Source organism: Choloepus didactylus, chromosome 10, assembly GCF_015220235.1.
Source record: "Choloepus didactylus isolate mChoDid1 chromosome 10, mChoDid1.pri, whole genome shotgun sequence".
In the NCBI taxonomy this organism is placed as follows: Eukaryota; Metazoa; Chordata; class Mammalia; order Pilosa; family Megalonychidae; genus Choloepus; species Choloepus didactylus.
The window spans coordinates 21,900,191-21,922,056 of NC_051316.1; the positions used below are offsets into that span (position 1 = coordinate 21,900,191).

The 21,866-nt window shown below is 39.4% G+C and overlaps 1 protein-coding gene across 2 annotated transcripts in view; it reads right to left on the minus strand.

Annotated features, from left to right (window-relative positions):
- LOC119505038 (zinc finger protein 665-like) overlaps window positions 1–21,866 on the minus strand; it is a 78,960-nt gene that overhangs the window by 32,180 nt on the left and 24,914 nt on the right. Inside the window, exons 1-2 of one of the 2 annotated variants that reach the window (XM_037797727.1) lie at window positions 11,049–11,145; window positions 8,825–8,883 (exon numbers count right to left, since the gene is read on the minus strand). In XM_037797727.1, coding sequence (XP_037653655.1) covers window positions 8,825–8,839 — 15 coding nt within the window. In that variant the 5' untranslated portion in view covers window positions 8,840–8,883; window positions 11,049–11,145. Of the gene's footprint in view, window positions 1–8,824; window positions 8,884–11,048; window positions 11,146–21,866 lie in introns of those variants that run through there. The other variant, XM_037797728.1, reaches the window with a different exon arrangement.

Sequence of the window (21,866 nt, forward strand, 5' to 3'; positions counted from 1 at the left end):
ACTGCCTAGACATCCCTGAAGATTGGGAAAGTGATTAAACTAGAGGTAGGGGTGGCAACAGACAAGAAGGAATTTAACAAAGGATTATGAATACTGAATCTTTATATAATTTTCTTTTTTTTGGTTGCTAGGGTAGTAGAATAGCTAGAAGGAAAGAACTGAAATCATGGAATTGTAACACATAGCATCCTTAGAAATTTGTTCTATAGTTACTTGTTGAATTGTAATTTGAAAGACACACAATTTTGCATAGATGTTAGATTTCACAATCAGGAAATAACTGAAACTATGGTACTATAACTCACAACAACTTTGGAAATTTCCTATATATCTACTTGCTATATCATACTTTGAAAGATACTACCTTTTTGTATATATGTTATATTTCATAATAGGGAACTAACTGGAACTGTGGAATTGTAACCTATACTATTCTTTGAAAGTTGCTCTCTAATTACTTGTTAAATTGCACTTGGAAAGTTATCACTTCTATGTATATATGTTAGATTCTACAATAGAAAAATATCATTAAAAAAAGAACAAAGTTGGAAGACACATTACCTCATTTCAAGACTTACTATAAGTGACACTAATCTACACAATGTGGTAGTAGTAAAAGGATAAACACAGATCAACCAAGTGAACAGACTCCAGATAGAGAGCATGGATATAGAGCACTTTGAACTCCAAGGCAATACAGTGGAGAAAGTATATTCTTCTCAAAAAATGTGCTGACAGGTGGGTGTGTAGAGGTGGAGAACACAAATATGGTGTCTGTATGTTCCCTCTACTCAATTATTTAGAGAATACTGCCAGCACAAAATGCCAAGACCCTTGACTCCTGAAATTTTAGATTCCAAATTGCACCAACTAGGATATATTTTTCTTTTCTGATTGGCAGCCTCAATACTGAAATAAAATATAAAAACTGATCAAAAATAGAATTACTCATACAACAAAAGGCAGATAAAAACTCTAAAATCCTACAAGAATACCATGAACAAGCTCATGAGGATAAAGACTTTTCTATGAAAATGTAGAAGGAAAAAATTGAATGAAGAAAAAACAGAAATCCAGGATAGATATATGACTATTTCATAATATGATTCAGTAATCAAACTCTGCACCCAAAAAGTCCCCACAAGGAACATTTTTATAGGTGGATTTTACAAAAATCTACAAGTAACAATTTTGTCACCTAAATTACTAGGAAGGAAAAGAAAGAGCAGAGAGAGGCGGGGCAAGATGGCGGACTGCTGAGCTGTATGTTTTAGTTACTCCTCCAGGAAAGTAGGTAGAAAGCCAGGAACTGCGTGGACTGGACACCACAGAGCAATCTGACTTTGGGCATACTTCATACAACACTCATGAAAACGTGGAACTGCTGAGATCAGCGAAATCTGTAAGTTTTTGCAACCAGGGGACCCGCGCCCCTCCCTGCCAGGCTCAGTCCTGTGGGAGGAGGGGCTGTCAGCTCCAGGAAGGAGAAGGGAGAACTGCAGTGGCAGCCCTTATCGGAAACTCATTCTATTGATCCAAACTCCAACCATAGATAGACTGAGACCAGACACCAGAGAATCTGAGAGCACCCAGCCCAGCAGAGAGGAGACAGACATAGAAAAAACAGCACGAAAAACTCCAAAATAAAAGCGGAGGATTTCTGGAGTTCTGGTGAACATAGAAAGGGGAAGGACAGAGCAAAGGCCCTGAGGCGCATATGCAAATCCCGAAGAAAAGCTGATCTCTCTGCCCTGTGGACCTTTCCTTAATGGCCCTAATTGCTTTGTCTCTTAGCAATTCAATAACCCATTAGATCTCTGAGGAGGGCCCTTTTTTTAATCCTTTTTTTTTTGTAAAACAATTACTCTAAGAAGCCCAATACAGAAAGCTTCAAAGACTTGCAATTTGGGCAGGTCAAGTCAAGAGCAGAACTAAGAGAGCTCTGAGACAAAAGGCAATAATCCAGTGGCTGAGAAAATTCACTAAACACCACAACTTCCCAAGAAAAGGGGGGTGTCCGCTCACAGCCATCATCCTGGTGGACAGGAAACACTCCTGCCCATCGCCAGCCCCATAGAAAATTATAAAGCATATGAAAAACCAGACGATATGGATAACCGAAGCCCAAGCACCCAAATCAAAAAATCAGAAGAGACACAGCACCTAGAGCAGCTACTCAAAGAATTAAAGATGAACAATGAGACCATAGTACGGGATACAAAGGATATCAAGAAGACCCTAGAAGAGCATAAAGAAGACATTGCAAGACTAAATAAAAAAATGGATGATCTTATGGAAATTAAAGAAACTGTTGACCAAATTAAAAAGATTCTGGACACTCATAGTACAAGACTAGAGGAAGTTGAACAACGAATCAGTGACCTCGAAGATGACAGAATGGAAAATGAAAGCATAAAAGAAAGAATGGGGAAAAAAATTGAAAAAATCGAAATGGACCTCAGGGATATGATAGATAATATGAAACGTCCAAATATAAGACTCACTGGTGTCCCAGAAGGGGAAGAAAAGGGTAAAGGTCTAGGAAGAGTATTCAAAGAAATTGTTGGGGAAAACTTCCCAAATCTTCTAAACAACATAAATACACAAATCATAAATGCTCAGCGAACTCCAAATAGAATAAATCCAAAAAAACCCACTCCGAGACATATACTGATCACACTGTCAAACACAGAAGAGAAGGAGCAAGTTCTGAGAGCAGCAAGAGAAAAGCAATTCACCACATACAAAGGAAACAGCATAAGACTAAGTAGTGACTACTCAGCCGCCGCCATGGAGGCAAGAAGGCAGAGGCACGATATATTTAAAATTCTGAGTGAGAAAAATTTCCAGCCAAGAATACTTTATCCAGCAAAGCTCTCCTTCAAATTTGAGGGAGAGCTTAAATTTTTCACAGACAAACAAATGCTGAGAGAATTTGCTAACAAGAGACCTGCCCTACTGGAGATACTCAAGGGAGCCCTACAGACAGAGAAACAAAGAAAGGACAGAGAGACTTGGAGAAAGGTTCAGTACTAAAGAGATTCGGTATGGGTACAATAAAGGATATTAATAGACAGACGGGAAAAATATGACAAACATAAACCAAAGGATAAGATGGCTGATTCAAGAAATGCCTTCACGGTTATAACGTTGAATGTAAATGGATTAAACTCCCCAATTAAAAGATATAGATTCGCAGAATGGATCAAAAAAAATGAACCATCAATATGTTGTATACAAGAGACTCATCTTAGACACAGGGACACAAAGAAATTGAAAGTGAAAGGATGGAAAAAAATATTTCATGCAAGCTACAGCCAAAAGAAAGCAGGTGTAGCAATATTAATCTCAGATAAAATAGACATTAAATGCAGGGATGTTTTGAGAGACAAAGAAGGCCACTACATAGTAATAAAAGGGGCAATTCAGCAAGAAGAAATAACAATCATAAATGTCTATGCACCCAACCAAGGTGCCACAAAATACATGAGAGAAACACTGCCAAAACTAAAGGAAGCAATTGATGTTTCCACAATAATTGTGGGAGACTTCAACACATCACTCTCTCCTATAGATAGATCAACCAGACAGAAGACCAATAAGGAAATTGAAAATCTAAACAATCTGATAAATGAATTAGATTTAACAGACATAAACAGGACATTACATCCCAAATCACCAGGATACATATACTTTTCTAGTGCTCACAGAACTTTCTCCAGAATAGATCATATGCTGGGACATAAAACAAGCCTCAATAAATTTAAAAAGGTTGAAATTATTCAAAGCACATTCTCTGACCACAATGGAATACAATTAGAAGTCAATAACCATCAGAGACTTAGAAAATTCACAAATACCTGGAGGTTAAACAACACACTCCTAAACAATCAGTGGGTTAAAGAAGAAATAGCAAGAGAAATTGCTAAATATATAGAGACGAATGAAAATGAGAACACAACATACCAAAACCTATGGGATGCAGCAAAAGCAGTGCTAAGGGGGAAATTTATAGCACTAAACGCATATATTAAAAAGGAAGAAAGAGCCAAAATCAAAGAACTAATGGATCAACTGAAGAAGCTAGAAAATGAACTGCAAACCAATCCTAAACCAAGTACAAGAAAAGAAATAACAAGGATTAAAGTAGAAATAAATAACACAGAGAACAAAAAAACAATAGAGAGGATAAATATCACCAAAAGTTGGTTCTTTGAGAAGATCAACAAGATTGACAAACCCCTAGCTAGACTGACAAAATCAAAAAGAGAGAAGACCCATATAAACAAAATAATGAATGAAAAAGGTGACATAACTGCAGATCCTGAAGAAATTAAAAAAATTATAAGAGGATATTATGAACAACTGTATGGCAACAACCTGGATAATGTAGAAGAAATGGACAATTTCCTGGAAACATATGAACAACCTAGACTGACCAGAGAAGAAATAGAAGACCTCAACCAACCAATCACAAGCAAAGAGATCCAATTAGTCATCAAAAATCTTCCCACAAATAAATGCCCAGGGCCAGATGGCTTCACAGGGGAACTCTACCAAACTTTCCAGAAAGAACTGACACCAATCTTACTCAAACTCTTTCAAAACATTGAAGAAAATGGAACACTACCTAACTCATTTTATGAAGCTAACATCAATCTAATACCAAAACCAGGCAAAGATGCTACAAAACAGGAAAACTACCGGCCAATCTCCCTAATGAATATAGATGCAAAAATCCTCAACAAAATACTTGCAAATTGAATCCAAAGACACATTAAAAAAATCATACACCATGACCAAGTGGGGTTCATTCCAGGCATGCAAGGATGGTTCAACATAAGAAAATCAATCAATGTATTACAACACATTAACAAGTCAAAAGGGAAAAATCAATTGATCATCTCAATAGATGCTGAAAAAGCATTTGACAAAATCCAACATCCGTTTTTGATAAAAACACTTCAAAAGGTAGGAGTTGAAGGAAACGTCCTCAACATGATAAAGAGCATATATGAAAAACCCACAGCCAGCATAGTACTCAATGGTGAGAGACTGAAAGCCTTCCCTCTAAGATCAGGAACAAGACAAGGATGCCCGCTGTCACCACTGTTATTCAACATTGTGCTGGAAGTGCTAGCCAGGGCAATCCGGCAAGACAAAGAAATAAAAGGCATCCAAATTGGAAAAGAAGAAGTAAAACTGTCATTGTTTCCAGATGATATGATCTTATATCTAGAAAACCCTGAGAAATCGATGATACAGCTACTAGAGCTAATAAACAAATTTAGCAAAGTAGCGGGATACAAGATTAATGCACATAAGTCAGTAATGTTTCCATATGCTAGAAATGAACAAACTGAAGAGACACTCAAGAAAAAGATACCATTTTCAATAGCAACTAAATAAATCAAGTACCTAGGAATAAACTTAACCAAAGATGTAAAAGACCTATACAAAGAAAACTACATAACTCTACTAAAAGAAATAGAAGGGGACCTTAAAAGATGGAAAAATATTCCATGTTCATGGATAGGAAGACTAAATGTCATTAAGATGTCAATTCTACCCAAACTCATCTACAGATTCAATGCAATCCCAATCAAAATTCCAACAACCTACTTTGCAGACTTGGAAAAGCTAGTTATCAAATTTATTTGGAAAGGGAAGATGCCTCGAATTGCTAAAGACACTCTAAAAAAGAAAAACGAAGTGGGAGGACTTACACTCCCTGACTTTGAAGCTTATTATAAAGCCACAGTTGCCAAAACAGCATGGTACTGGCACAAAGATAGACATATAGATCAATGGAATCGAATTGAGAATTCAGAGATAGACCCTCAGATCTATGGCCGACTGATCTTTGATAAGGCCCCCAAAGTCACTGAACTGAGCCATAATGGTCTTTTCAACAAATGGGGCTGGGAGAGTTGGATATCCATATCCAAAAGAATGAAAGAGGACCCCTACCTCACCCCCTACACAAAAATTAACTCAAAATGGCCCAAAGATCTCAATATAAAAGAAAGTACCATAAAACTCCTAGAAGATAATGTAGGAAAACATCTTCAAGACCTTGTATTAGGCAGCCACTTCCTAGACTTTACACCCAACGCACAAGCAACAAAAGAAAAAATAGATAAATGGGAACGCCTCAAGCTTAGAAGTTTCTGCACCTCAAAGGAATTTCTCAAAAAGGTAAAGAGGCAGCCAACTCAATGGGAAAAAATTTTTGGAAACCATGTATCTGACAAAAGACTGATATCATGCATATATAAAGAAATCGTACAACTCAATGACAATAGTACAGACAGCCCAATTATAAAATGGGCAAAAGATATGAAAAGACAGTTCTCGGAAGAGGAAATACAAATGGCCAAGAAACACATGAAAAAATGTTCAGCTTCACTAGCTATTAGAGAGATGCAAATTAAGACCACAATGAGATACCATCTAACACCGGTTAGAATGGCTGCCATTAAACAAACAGGAAACTACAAATGCTGGAGGGGATGTGGAGAAATTGGAACTCTTATTCATTGTTGGTGGGACTGTATAATGGTTCAGCCACTCTGGAAGTCAGTCTGGCAGTTCCTTAGAAAACTAGATATAGAGCTACCATTCGATCCAGCGATTGCACTTCTCGGTATACACCCGGCAGATCGGAAAGCAGTGACACGAACAGATATCTGCACGCCAATGTTCATAGCAGCATTATTCACAATTGCCAAGAGATGGAAACAACCCAAATGTCCTTCAACAGATGAGTGGATAAATAAAATGTGGTATATACACACGATGGAATACTACGCGGCAGTAAGAAGGAACGATGTCGTGAAACATATGACAACATGGATGAACCTTGAAGACATAATGCTGAGTGAAATAAGCCAGGCACAAAAAGAGAAATATTATATGCTACCACTAATGTGAACTTTGAAAAATGTAAAACAAATGGTTTATAATGTAGAATGTAGAGGAACTAGCAATAGAGAGCAATTAAGGAAGGGGGAACAATAATCCAAGAAGAACAGATAAGCTATTTAACGTTCTGGGGATGCCCAGGAATGAATATGGTCTGTTAATTTCTGATGGATATAGTAGGAGCAAGTTCACAGAAATGTTGGTATATTAGGTAACTTTCTTGGGGTAAAGTAGGAACATGTTGGAAGTTAAGCAGTTATCTTAGGTTAGTTGTCTTTTTCTTACTCCCTTGTTATGGTCTCTTTGAAATGTTCTTTTATTGTATGTTTGTTTTCTTTTTAACTTTTTTTTCATACAGTTGATTTAAAAAAGAAGGGAAAGTTAAAAAAAAAAAAAAAGAAAAACAAGGAAAAAAAAAGATGTAGTGCCCCCTTGAGGAGCCTGTGGAGAATGCAGGGGTATTCGCCTACCCCACTTCGATGGTTGCTAACATGACCACAGACATAGGGGACTGGTGGTTTGATGGGTTGAGCCCTCTACCATAGGTTTTGCCCTTGGGAAGACGGTTGCTGCAAAGGAGAGGCTAGGCCTCCCTATGGTTGTGCCTAAAAGCCTCCTCCCGAATGCCTCTTTGTTGCTCAGATGTGGCCCTCTCTCTCTAGCTAAGCCAACTTGAAAGGTGAAATCACTGCCCTCCCCCCTACGTGGGATCAGACACCAGCGTAGTGAAACTCCCTGGCAACGTGGAATATGACTCCCGGGGAGGAATGTAGACCTGGCATCGTGGGACGGAGAACATCTTCTTGACCAAAAGGGGGATGTGAAAGGAAATGAAATAAGCTTCAGTGGCAGAGAGATTCCAAAAGGAGCTGAGAGGTCACTCTGGTGGGCACTCTTACGCACAATTTAGACAACCCTTTTTAGGTTCTAAAGAATTGGGGTAGCTGGTGGTGGATACCTGAAACTATCAAACTACAACCCAGAACCCATGAATCTCGAAGACAATTGTATAAAAATGTAGCTTATGAGGGGTGACAATGGGATTGGGAAAGCCATAAGGACCACACTCCACTTTGTCCAGTTTATGGATGGATGAGTAGAAAAATAGGGGAAGGAAACAAACAAACAAACAGACAAAGGTACCCAGTGTTCTTTTTTACTTCAATTGCTCTTTTTCACTTTAATTATTATTCTTGTTATTTTTGTGTGTGTGCTAATGAAGGTGTCAGGGATTGATTTAGGTGATGAATGTACAACTATGTAATGGTACTGTGAACAATCGAATGTACGATTTGTTTTGTATGACTGCATGGTATGTGAATATATCTCAATAGAAAGAAAAGAAAGAGCAGAAAGCACCTTATTTCCTTGTGAGACAGTAATCATGATAGCATGATTAGATAGGAATACAAGAAAATTATAGTCTAATCTAACTTGGGAATATAGAAATAAAAATCCTAAATATAATATTAGCAAAACAATCACAACAAAAATGTCAGGAACATGTGTAAGAAAAACTCACCACTTACTAGTAAGTATGGTATATACAAGAATTTCAGAATACATTAACTTTAGAAATAGATTACGCTATTCACAGTATTTACTAATAAAAGTAAAGAAACTATGTCTTTCTTTCAATAGATATACAAAAACTACTCAATATAATTCAATGCAAATTCATGCCTAATATGATATCTTAGCAAACTGGTAACTGAAGGAAGCTACTTGTCTTGACATAGGTTACCAACCAAAAACTGACAGCAAACATCAGGATTAATGGGGAATGTTCCTTAAAGATTGATTTGATCTATTTCTAGCTCACCTTTTCTAATTAATGTATGGACCCTTACAAAACTCATAAGTCCATTACAATACAAAGTGGGAAATGAACAGAGCTTACCTGAAATTTTTTCATTTTCTGTGGCTTTTAGGAGAGTGCAAAAAACTGTGTCGATTCAACTGTGGGGACAGAAAGAGAAGAGGGGTCATAAGATCTGGTGAGCCTTACAGCTTCTACCTTCACCCCACTAAAAATCTGACACTCCAGCTGGGGAGCAGCCTCCCTATGGAAAGAGGACACTTGAGGAATTGACAGGCATGAGGAGGACCATGTTGGGGTGGTTTATCCGTTCGTTCGCAACTCTGAAATGATCATGGAGCGTTAAACCTGCAGCTCTTCAGTGGATGAATATAATATTTCCTCAATCTATGTAACAATAATGCATATGTCCTTTTGACAAAAAACACAAATAAATAAAAACAAAAGAGGATTAGTTGAATTACGATACACCAAAGGATAAAACAGTATTCTTTCATTAGTGAATCACGTATCTGTTTTCTCAGCAATATTGTTTACCTCTTGACATAGAAAGTCCACAGAAAGCAGAGTAAAAGGAATGAGTATGCTTTAAGGCAAGGATTTTAAATTATTTGTTTTAACTGTGGTGTAGTTTCTCAAAAGGCCCTTTTGATAAGGTGTAGTTGGTGACTTATCCATGAGAGAGTGAAGTGCATTGTTTTTCTTTTGGCTTTGCCACAAACAAACTGGATGTCCGCGGACAAGTTACTAAATTCATCAGGCCCAAAAAAGTCTGAAGTAGTTAACCACAGAAACCCTTCGAGAACCATCATTCTAGGATTTTCCAAGGTTAGGCTGTCTCAGTAGTGTCACACGAGGTAACAGACATGAGTCACAGTAAGGCATAATTTGCATAGAGTGGAGAACAAAGACAATAGAAGCCCATTAGGGTTGGGTGGAAACAGAACTTTCTAACCTCTGGCTGGTTTTCCCTTATCTCCAGACCTTGCCCTTATAAGCTTCCCTATTAAATGGCCTTTCCTGGGTAGCCTGTTTCTGGGTCTCCCTAGCTCACCTCACTCTTCTCAAAGCTGATCCTAACAATCTACTGTCACATAGTGGCTTCTAGAGGTGGCAACATCATCAGGTCTGGTTCATTCTGGCCAAGCATATCATGACATGCTCATTTTCACTCCTCTGCCTTGGCCCTGAAGCTCTGGTGAGAAATGAAATGTCAGAGGGACATTACCTTCAGGAAAGATTGTAGCTCCCAACACTCCCTGCTTCCTACCTCACGAGGTCTGCTTTTTTTCCCAGGGATCTGAGACCTAGGCCTGGGAAACAAATTAATTTTAGGGCCTAAACCTTAACTCTTGGAATTACCTACATGATCAGTCTCAAAACATAGACAGTCTGTCTCTTAAAAAAATAAAATAGAATAAAACCCCACAGATAACCTGCCACTGCAGGAAGGGCTAGGAATCTTGACCCAAGGGATTTGAAAAGACACTAGAAATATCAGAATGCATTTACCACTGGTAGGATGCCACCTACAGTTACTTTACATATCACTAGGGACTTAGGGACAGGTGACTCAGGGATGGGAAGACTGCAGTGTTTGCTTCCGATAGGTGTGATACTAGGAAGAGCCTGAGATTGGGAGTAAGGCACACCAGCCTTTGAATCCAAATTCCCCACCAACTAGTTTATGATCTGAGCACATACATCACTACATGAGCCTCAATTTCTTTTTTAATGCATACAATTATACAGACTCATAATGTGGTTGTGAAGTTTACATAAGCTACCAAATGCAAAGTCTCTTCTAAATATAAAAGCCATTGTCAGCCACTCTGTGTCTTCTATCTGTCATTTGTATAATTACAGGTGACACTTAAACTTTCAAAATGTCCTTAAGCAGTCATTATTAATAACCTCATTTTCAGATGAGTGAACTAATTCTTATTCCTGGTGACAGATGACAGATCTGAAATTTACTCGGTTCTTTCTCCGTCCAGAGCCCACAGACTCATGGCCCGCTCTTCCTGACACGTTCACACTCAACGTTATAAACACACAGGGACCTCCCGCCTCCAGCATCGGCTTCTCCGCGGTGGAGCTACACCTGGGAAAGGGCACATGGTGACAGATACTCGCACCAAGAACCATCTCCTGACTAGCCCGCGGGGCCGGGAATCGCCAACCTCGGCCTTCCCCCGGCCCGGAGCGCACACGGTTGATGGGTGGTGGAAGACTGCCCCTGGACTTATCATTCTCGCTGCCCAAAGAAGGCCGCCCCTCCCGGCTGCTCCCCACGCACTCTTACCCCAAGGCCGCAGCCTTCACTCTGTGAAGTGATTCAAGTCGCTAACTGGAACTTGAGTCGCTTCCCAGGAAGCTTGAGAGGGCGTAACGAAAAGCACATGCGCAGAAGTAACCGAGACTTTCGTTCGCGATGTCAGTACCCGTACAGACTACATTTCCCAAAAACCTTTGCGTCCCTTCTTTGAAGTGACTCTCACCGCTTTTCCGCTTTTCGGCAGGTTGGGAGATGTTCTTAAAGGTCTCATTTATCCAGGTTCGCTCAGAGCTTGGAGAGGTTAAGGATTAAACTTGAATTCTACCGATCAGATCCCAACGGAAATAGCAATCTTTTTTCATAAACATTGGAAGACAATCGGAAACCTTGCATATGAACTGAGCATTAAAAATAATAAGGAAAATTACTGTTACTTTTCTCAAGTAAAAACCTGGGGAATTGTGTAGGAAATTTAACTGATTTGTAAAAAGCATAACTGAAGTATTTAAGATAGAAATTATATAATTGTAAATTTACTTCATAATTCATAACATTTATCCTGGGACCTCAAGGATTTGTCTTTTTACAAATCCGGGACACACGACCCCTGAAACGGGTACTGATGTACCCGGATACCAGCGGGAGCAGAGTCTAGTGCTGCAATTATGTCGTACTTAAGGAAATGTTGGTTTTTATATACTAACGTTGTTTCTTGCTAAAATCTCTTACTGTTTCAAAAAACTTTTGTTAATTATCTTCGATTTTCATGCACATAGTGACAAGTTTGCCTGCTTTTCCCCAATATTTATAATTATTAACAAATTACAAACAATAAGTAAAAAAATTGTGGAGTTTTATTAAATCAAGCATAATAGACTTTAGGATCACTAAGGGAGAAAAAGTGGTCAGTTAATTCAATAAAACATTTATTGTAAACCTGTTGTATATACGTTACTAGAATTAAGAATTTTTTAAAAAACCCTAAGACTACAACACAAACAGTGACTCCTATTGTAAACCATGGACTATAGTTAAGAGTACAAGGATAAAAATGTTCTTTCATGAATTGTAACCAATATACCACACTAATCCAAGTTGTTAATAATAGCATAGTACACGTAAACTTTATCATATGCATGGTTTTTCCTCTAAACCTACAACTTCCCTTATTAAAAAAAAAGAAAAAAAAATGAAAGAAAACCTACTATATAATAAACATCATTCCAGATCCTGGGAAAGGAACACAAAAGAAGAGGTAAAATTCCATAACCCAATGGAGTTTGTGCTCAGCTTGTTTGAGGAGTCTATGAGTCACGGTCCCCACAATTGAGGGAACAATTGAAGAGAGTCTATTAAAAAGGGCTCTTGACAAACCATGGACCAGCCTGGTAAACTACCCTGTGGCTAGTGATGGTAAGGAGCCATTATTACCACCAGACCTGAAGTGAGAGTATGGAGAATTACTGAAACCAGGCACAAAATGCCACCCTAATAGGACCAATGGCCTTAGGAATAAGAACATTGTAATGGCCAAAGCATGGGTCAGCACAGAGGGCCATTGGAATATAAACTCCATATCCACTTGTTTCCACCCTCTAATGTCCTATCCTCTGGAAAGCATACATAAACCCCACTTTATGCTTCTTCCCTGAAGTCCCTCCAAACCTTTTTGTCACCAATTTTCCACTCTTACTCTTTTCTGAGTAAGTTAACTCATTGAACCATTGAACCCAAATCAGTATAAATCTCAGCTCAGAACATCTCCATCACAAAGTGAACAAAGAAATACACCTGGTTAAACTGTGCACACTGGGGAAATTTCAATTCAACACAGTCCCTCAGAACCACCCATTAGTGGGACTATAATTCCAGGACCCATCATTCTAGATGATTCCACCATATATAGAAGGTCACGTCTGAAAGAGATTCAACCTCTCTGTGGCTACAGATTTCCCTTGGGAATGCCTGAGAATGATTTCTGGTATATACTGGTATACCTGTGAATAAATATTGAAGGATTTTTTCAAAGAGAACCAGCCTCTTCTCGTTTGAAGACTCTTGACTATAAACTAAGTTATATCAGGGAACTAGGAAAGAGGATTTGAATCCTCTTATGGATTTGAATCCCTCTTATGGTGACATGATAATTTCCTGCCTGCTGACCTAGAATTTCACACACACACACAAATTCCTATGCATTACTGATTCCCAAACATGGCATCAGATATGCCCAGAGAGTTTAAAAATACATTTGTCAGAAGAGAATATATATATATATATATATATGTATATATAAAATTAGCATGAAATAAATGGGCTTCTCCTGAATCCATGGTAAGCATATTTATATAACTTTGACGCTACCCAAATATGTTTCAATGGTCATGGTCTTATATCCTAAGTATCCACCTTACCATATGATACTCAGTTCTGCTTCTACTATTGAGCAAGATCTTGAGTTCCTTTGGTGTTCTGTTTATATCTGAATTAGACATTGCAATTTCCCTTCTGCGCATAGCTAGTTTTTTACTCCCATTATGGAACTGGAGTCAATAAGGAAGGTTGTAGGGACAGGTCCAGAGGAAAGTAGACATCTCCTTTCTGGTTGAGTTACACTAGGAGTGCCCCTTGGGATTTGGAGAAAGAAATGAGAAATCCATTGTCAGAAGCCAATTAATCCTCACTCTTTTTCTCAGTTCAACACAAATGCTGATTTTCACAAACTAAAAGGTCTTGAAATTGGAGAGTGTGAGCCAGTTACAAAGAATCCTAACTAGTTCATGAGTCTCAAAAGCCTGATTTCCCCAGGCAAGGAATCCAGAACAGAGAGTATCTGTCCTGACCAACAACTGCTAGATGTCTGACTGCATCCTTTTCTTCGGGTGATAACTTTGAGCTTCCTGGCTGCTTTGCAAATCCACCAAGAAGGACAAACATGTTTTCACTTGTTCTTGTCTTCACATTGAGTCCATTCTAGCAGGAATAGGGGGAGAAAGTAGTACTTGCTAGGCATTAGGCTCATGAGTATAGTAATCATTTTTTGGAAGAGTCAGGATCATGATGCCCATCTTGAAGATAGCCTTGTGTTCACAACTGTATACGACTTAATGCTTGAGGTAAATCTCCATCCATTGAAAGTCAAAATATATTGGACCACTTTCTTATCTATCCAGACACCTCCACGTGGCCACTGTTCTCCCAGCCTTCTGTCACTATAGATTAGTTGTCTTTACTAGAATTTTATGCAAAAGGAATTATATAGTGTATACTCTTTTGTGTTTGGCTTTTCACTCAGGATGATTTTCAGATTCATCTTTTTTTGCAGAGTAACAGCAAGGCAAGAGCAACCTCACACAGGGAGGAACAGATGATAATGTCAAGAGGCATTCATTGTGCATAATGGGTTTGAACTATTTCTGAATAGAAAAACATGTCCCCGTTCCAAGTCCCAGTTTGCTGGACTTTCCCAATAAATGCTCCCAAATGTCATGCAATATACCAGCTCAAATTGTGGGTGCAATAGCTATTGTAATTCAATTTCCTACTAAAACAAACACTTCATTTTGTATTTTCAACATCAGTCAATGAGTATGAGAAAAGGGATTTTTTAGACCAAACATAGAAGCTTGCTGGTCCTCTGACACTGTTTTGAGCCAAGACCTTGATTTTGCCATCTTCTATCCTTGAACTATCCAAGTGTCCTCTTTAGTAGCCAACCCACCTTACAAACTGCCAGTTAGTCGGTCAGAGCCTTGCTTTTATTTTCATTCCAAGAAAACACCCACAACACAACCGGTTCTTAACACCCATGAATCTGAGAAATGGAACATGAGTCTAGATGCTGCAACCAAATTCCTAAGAAGCTGCTGGCAAGATACTGGTTGTTGAGTCCCGTCACCAAAGTTACATCTCAACATTCACATCTTCAAGATGTTGACTGGTGTCAGGAACAGCTGCAGACAAATGACCATAGTGATAGATGTTTGTTCCTCGGAGAGCCTTAAAAGCCACCAACTTTGGTATTGCCAAGTAAAGAATTTTGGAGATGGCTTCAAAGACTAGTGCTCCCTCATCCTTCCAAATGATATCCTCTAATAAAAGGCTTCAAATTTGAAGTACAAAGACTTTCTCTTGTTTTTATAAGTGAATATCCTCTAATTCCCTGGATAAAAACGTCTAAGCCTCAAAATGATCTAACAGACGTGTAAGAGGTTTTTTTTTTTAAGACTTGTTTGGTGACCTAACATGTGGTCCATCCTGGAGAATGACCCATGTGCACTAGAGAAGAATCTATATTCTGCTGCTGTTGGATGAAGTGTCCTGCATATTTCTGTTCGGTCTCATTGGTTTAGAGTACCATTCAAGTCTTCTATTTCCACACTGATATTCTAGATGTTCTATCCATTAATTCAAGTGGTTAATTAAAGTCCTTTGATATTAATATAGAACTATGTCTCTCTTCAAATCTGTAAATATTTGCTTCATATATCTTGAGGTTCTGACGTTAAGTGTATTTTTTATAATGGTTATGTCTTCTTGTTGACTAACAGCACATCTATTAGTATATAGTGAACTTTTTGTCTCTTTGTAACAGTTTTCTGACTTAAAATCTATTAAATTCCACACCTCTCTATGCCACCATCTTGTCCCACCCCAGTAACGTTGATTTATGATAATGATTGTACAGTTGCTCTGGTTTCCTAAAGCTGCCAGAATGCAAAATACCAGAAATGGATTGGGTTTTACAACAGGGGTTTATTAGTTCACAAATTTACAGTTCTAAGGCCATAAAAATGTCCCAGTTAAGGTATCAACAGGACAGTACCTTCTCTGAAGAAAGACTGATGGCATCTGGGATATCTCTGTCACATGGGAAGGCACCTGGCTGGAATGTGCTGTGCCTCTCCCGGGGTTACCTTCTCATTTCCATTGCTTTCTCCAGAATGTTTCTGGGATTCTGTCTTAGCTTTTCTCTCTCAGCTCCTCTGCATCCCTGATTGTTTCTTCCAGGGTGTTTCTCTCTAAGCATCTGGGAGACCTCTCTTACCTTCTTGGGGGCTAACTCTGGATTTCCTCTCTTAGTGTTTCTCCTGGTTCTGATTTCAATGGCCGTCTCCAGAATGTCTCTGGGTGTTTTCTCTAAGTGTCTCTTACCTTAGCATCTCCACACATCTTTCTCTCTGCATCTGTAAGAGTCTGTGTCTGGGTCAGCTCTGAACTCTCTCTCTCCCTGAGCCTATTTAAGGACTCCAGTAAACTAAGACCCACCATGTATGGACAGTGTCACATCACCATGGAAACAACCTAATCAAATGATCCCACTCACAGTAAGTATGCACCCACAAGATTGGAATAAAAGAAAATGGCTTTTCTCAGGTCCATAATAGATTCAAATCAGCACATTCCACCCTCTAGACCCTAAAAAAGACATGTTATTTCCATAAAGCAAAATACATTAATTCCATCACAATATCCCAAAACCTTATTCCAGTTTGCTAATGCTGCCATTTTGCAAAAACACCAGAAATGGATTGACTTTTATAAAGGAGTTTATTTGTTTACAAAGTTATAGTCCTAAAGCCATAAAAGCATCCAACCACAGGCATCAACAATAGGGTACCTTCACTGAAGAAAGGCTGATGACATCCAGAAAACCTCTGTCAGCTGGAAAGGCACATGGCTGGCATCTGCTTGCTCCCATGTTGTTTCAAAATGGGGTTCTCCGAAGTGTCTCTGTAAGCTGCAGCTCTTTTGTATGGCTCCAGTGATTTAATCAAGACCCAGGCTGAATGGGCAGGGCTACAACTCCATGGAAATAATCTAATCAAAGGTATTACCCACAGTTGGGTGGGTCACATTTACATGGAAACAGCCTAATTCAAAGATCCTAACCTAATCAACACTAATACATCTGCCTCCGCAAGACTGCATAAAAGATAATGGTGTTTTGGGGGACATAATACATCCAAACCAGCACAACCATTAAATCATTTCAGTACAGTATTAAGTACAAAGTCTTATCAATATCAGTTACAGGCATAATTTATCCTAAGGCACAATTCCCTAACGGTTATGGACATGTGAAATTTAGAACAAGTTATCTGCTTCCAATATACAAAGAATGGCCACTCATAGGATAAACAGTCCCCTTGGCATAGGGAGAAACTGAAAGGAAAACAGGGGCCCTGGGACCCAAACAGTTCCTAAAACCTGCAGGGCAAACTCCACTAGATTTGAGAGTCTGAGAGTCATTTATAAAAAGATGTTTTTTCCTCTGGGCTTAACAGAGTATGGGTCCCACCTTTTCCAAAGGCTTGCGCAGTGGCCCTGTTCTCCAAATGTTGGGGTGACTGCTACAACATATCCACACATTGGCGATACCACCTTGTTCTTGGCCCCAACCTCCTCAAGCATCAGGGCAGCATCCGTTCTCTGCCATCTCCAGGGCCCAGGCTCTCCTCTCTCTGAATGGTGTAGTGACGGCCAGGGTCTCCACACATTCTCCCTTAGTAATGTGCTCCATCCTTTTTGAAATCTGGAGAGAAATCACCCTCTCCACATGCATGGATGAGTCTGCTCTCCTGGCCCAAGTTTTCTTGACTCCAGATCTCAGCTTCCATGGTTGTGCTTTTGAAAAACTTTTTCCTCAATCTGTCCCCTCTCTGAACATTTTATTCCAGACTGGCAGTGGTTACATTCCTACAATCTCACAAAAAAAATTTGTTGCCTTGGTATGCTGCATACAGGAGTCAAAACAATTTGACAACAAAACTTTCCACAAATCCTTCCTGGATAACTCTATCTCCAATCCTGGCTTGTACTGAAATGGCTGCCTCCTTCCAGGTTTCATTAAATCCTCATGTGAGGCACTGTCCTCCGGGGTCTCACTTTCTGAAAGCCCAGAATTTTCCAGACCATCAATTTCTACATAAATAGGAAAATTCTTGCAGTTCTTTTGGAGTATAGCATACTTCCTCATGGGTCACAGTTTGTACCTCATCCTGTGGGGCCTTCTGGGACTTTAATCTAGTTATAGGTCTTGAAGAAAAGACTGGTGGTGGGGGTGGGCCATGAAAAGCATTAGAAGTATCCTGCAAGCCATTTACCTCAGGCATTCCATTGCAGTTCCATCTCGTGAAACAGGATTAATCTCTCTAGATCGCGGAGTGAGGGCTGCTTCCTCAGGGGAGGTGATTACAGCTTTAGCGGGCACTGATGGGTTAATTTCTATAGGTGGATGTTGGATGGCAAGCACCTTAGGGTAGACTGGAGGTGAGGAAGCTGTTTCCTCAAAGCAGGCTGGAGTATGGGTAGCTGTCTCCTCAGGGCAAAATGGAGGTGGGGGGGCTGTTTCCTCAGGGCAGACCATGACAGGTATATATAGCCAAGACTCAGCAGAATCCAGGGTTGTAATGTCCTCACTGCCATTATAATCAATCCATATGTCCCCATCCCAAGTTTCAGGATCCCATTCTTCTCCTATCAATGTGTTTAGTTTAACAGGAGGCACCCTGCGAGGTTGAGATTTGTTTATGCTGTAAATCTAGTACTCACACAATCAACCCTAAGTCTGGTTTTCAGAAATCTCAAGTCTGCGGACACAGAACATATGATTTTCTTTCAGCCACACATAGAAACCTTTATATCTGTCATATGGTGCTTAAGATTCTAATTTGAAGCCTTCAGCTCATCCCTTTTTCTTATAACTTTATCCAGCTTATCTAAGGGCAACCAGCCAACATCATTATACCTCTTAACTCTGCAAAACTCTGTCAAGGTGTCAAAAACACTGTCACCCAGGGCCTTGCTTTGTACAAGGTTATGATCAGGAGTAGTAAGTGGTGATATTTTGCATATCTCCACTGCCAACTCACTCCATGGACTGTCAGTGCCATCATAATTATTGGAAATGGAGTGATTAGTGCCTTGAATCTAATCAAAGTAGAAACTAATTGTAAAATCCCATTTTAAGATTCTGTTTGTCAAGAACCACTCCCAGTACCAAGCTGTGTTAGGGTTCTCTAGGGAAACAGAATCAACAAGAGATGTATATAAATATAAGATTTTATAACAGGGTCTCATACAACTGTTGGGATGCACGAGTCCAAATTCCATAGGGCAGGCAGCGAACTGGCAACTCCGATGAAGGTGTTTGATGAACTCCTCAGGAAACACTTTGCTTACCAGTTGGAGAAGAAGGTGATTGGATTAAATCCATCTGACTGAATTCTCTCATTGAGGAAGACATGCCCTTCATTGATGTAATCCATCACAGGTGCAGTCAATTGACTGATGATTTAATAAACCAGTTGAAGGTGAAGAAGAAAAAGTGAGAAGGTACAGTGTTTCAGAGTTGGGCTTAAAGCAGTGGGAAAGAGAACATTTAGTAACTACTGGAACAAAGCAAGGACTTATCCATGAAGCTCCCATAACAGTAATTAACTCTTAGAGTGATTCAAGCTGTAAACATTTAAAGACAAGTTCTAAGTTCTTAAATCACTATGCACCTTTCTAGGAAAGGCTCGCCCTTCTTCACTGTTAAATATGCCTGAGACCCAGATCCTGAGCATGGTCTGGTGCTCTAGGAGTCCAGCCCAGGGGTGCAGAGAAAGGCTGCAGACCCAAGCTGCACTTTATTTCTGGCTAGTCCTCTGCTATTAAAAACGCAGGGGCCACAGGGATGAGCCCTGGGGATGCAGTGGTAGGGGCAGCAGAAGATTCAGAGGACAGGAGGAGCTGAGGAAGGGAGAAGGAAAGAAGAGAAGAGAATAGAACAGTGGAACAAGGAGGCAGGGTCAGGAGCTGCTACTAAGCTCTCCCTATGGTACAGGGGACACAAGGCTGTGTGGGGATCACAGGCAGGGATGGGGAAACTAAAGGCAGGAACTGAGTCTTCCAAGTCATTGGATTTCCGAAGGTCTTGTGCATTTGTCCTCTTAATCAATGTGCATTTCAGGGTTGGCAAGAATGGACCTACTCAGTTATCATATGGACTTACTCTGAGAAGAAAAAAGAAACTTTTTCCCCTTAAACAGGCAATTACATAGTAAGTAGCCTTCTTTTTGATTAAAAACAGTTTTCTAAAGAAAAACCTTGAAGTTCTAAAGCTAAAGCTGAGCTGTCATCCCATCACATTCATTTGTTTTCTGCAAGTAGGATGGTCTTTCTCATCGAGCAGCCTTAGCAGCTTCATGAATAAGATTTGCAGCTAGGTTTTTCCACCCACTTCACTTTTGTGCCGACTATGGCTATTAAACAAACACTAATATTCCTGAACATTTGAGACAGTTAATTGTCCTTTATTTTGTATACTGTATCTAACATTTTTATTTTAAAAACCTACTTTGAAACAATTCTAGATTTACAGAAAGTTGCAAAAGTTGTGCAAAGTTTCTGTGGTGTCTTGAACAATTTTTTAATGTTAATTTACATAACCATGGTACATATATCAAAACTACGAAATTAACATCAGTAGGATACTATTATCAAAACTAGAGAATTCATTTTAATTTCCCCAATTTTTCCACTAATGTCCCTTAACCGTTCCAGGACCCAACCCAGGACTAATTGCGTTTAGTTATGACTCCTTGGTCTCCTCCAATCTGTGACAGTTTTACAGTCTTTCATAATCTTTCAAGAACTTTGGCAAGTACTGGTCCATGTACTCTCCACACATGTTCTAGGGATCAGGACATATTTGAGGCCATTTTAGATTTCTAAAACTGAGTGTGCCCCTCAATTTGGGTTTCTCTGATGTTTTCTCATGTGAGAACAGCTATAGGTTTGGGGAAGAATATTTCAGGAGTGATGTACCCTCCTCATAGCATTATGTTGGGAGTACACGTTAACATAGATTATTTCTGGTGATGGAACCTCAGTCGCTTGGTTAAAGTGGTGTCTGCCAGGTTTCTACTCAGTAAACTTACTATTTTTCCCTTTCTACACTACATTTGTTAAAAGCAAGTCCACACACTCGGTGTTGATGACAGTGTGTTAATATCACCTCCAAAAGGGAGGAAGATCAAATGAATTTTGGGACCTATGTTAAAACCATCACACTAACTAATAAATATTTGCAGAGATACTTTGAAATATTCAGTTCTCCCAAAGTGTCATCCAGTAATTCTAGCATTCATCAGTGGATCATACCTGTATCAATTATACTGAGCATTCTAATGGTTAAAATTAAAGGAAATAGAGCCATATGTGCCTACATAACCCTCTAACTGATGATATAGAATGGAGAAATTTCCATAGCTACAAGCAGGATGATTCTGTATCAAGGTCTTTATATCCTGATAGTAATAGCTTCTGCCATGAAGCCAGCTAAATACAATCTTTCAGTCAATGGCAAAGGAAGCCTTCAGCAAGAATTGGGCCAGCAGACATACCTGAGACTGTCACTGGAAGAACTTGAACAAGCCCTACTCCTCACAAGCATTGAGAGGTAATCATGGGGAGTACAGTCCCTGTATGAAAACAGGACACAAAATGGGGGTTTTGCCTGTGATCTGCCCTTTCTCCCCAGAATCCAGCCCTCTAAGATGGCATTAGGGCAGAATGGAGCAGCTGTGAAATGGGTCTTATGGGCAGACTATTGTGATAGGTAGAAACCTAAAATGGCCTCAAATATGTCCTGATCCCTAGAACATGTAAATATGTTGGGATATTACTCCCATGGTTAAGTTATACGGTGTGGTTGAACTTCAAATAAGAAGATTGTTCATGTGGGTTTGATCTACTCATGTTAGCCCTTAAGAGTACAGCTTTTCTATGCCCAATGGCAGACTGGTAAGTCAGAGATTTGGAAACATAAGAAACTGACATGTCACTGTGAAATATAAC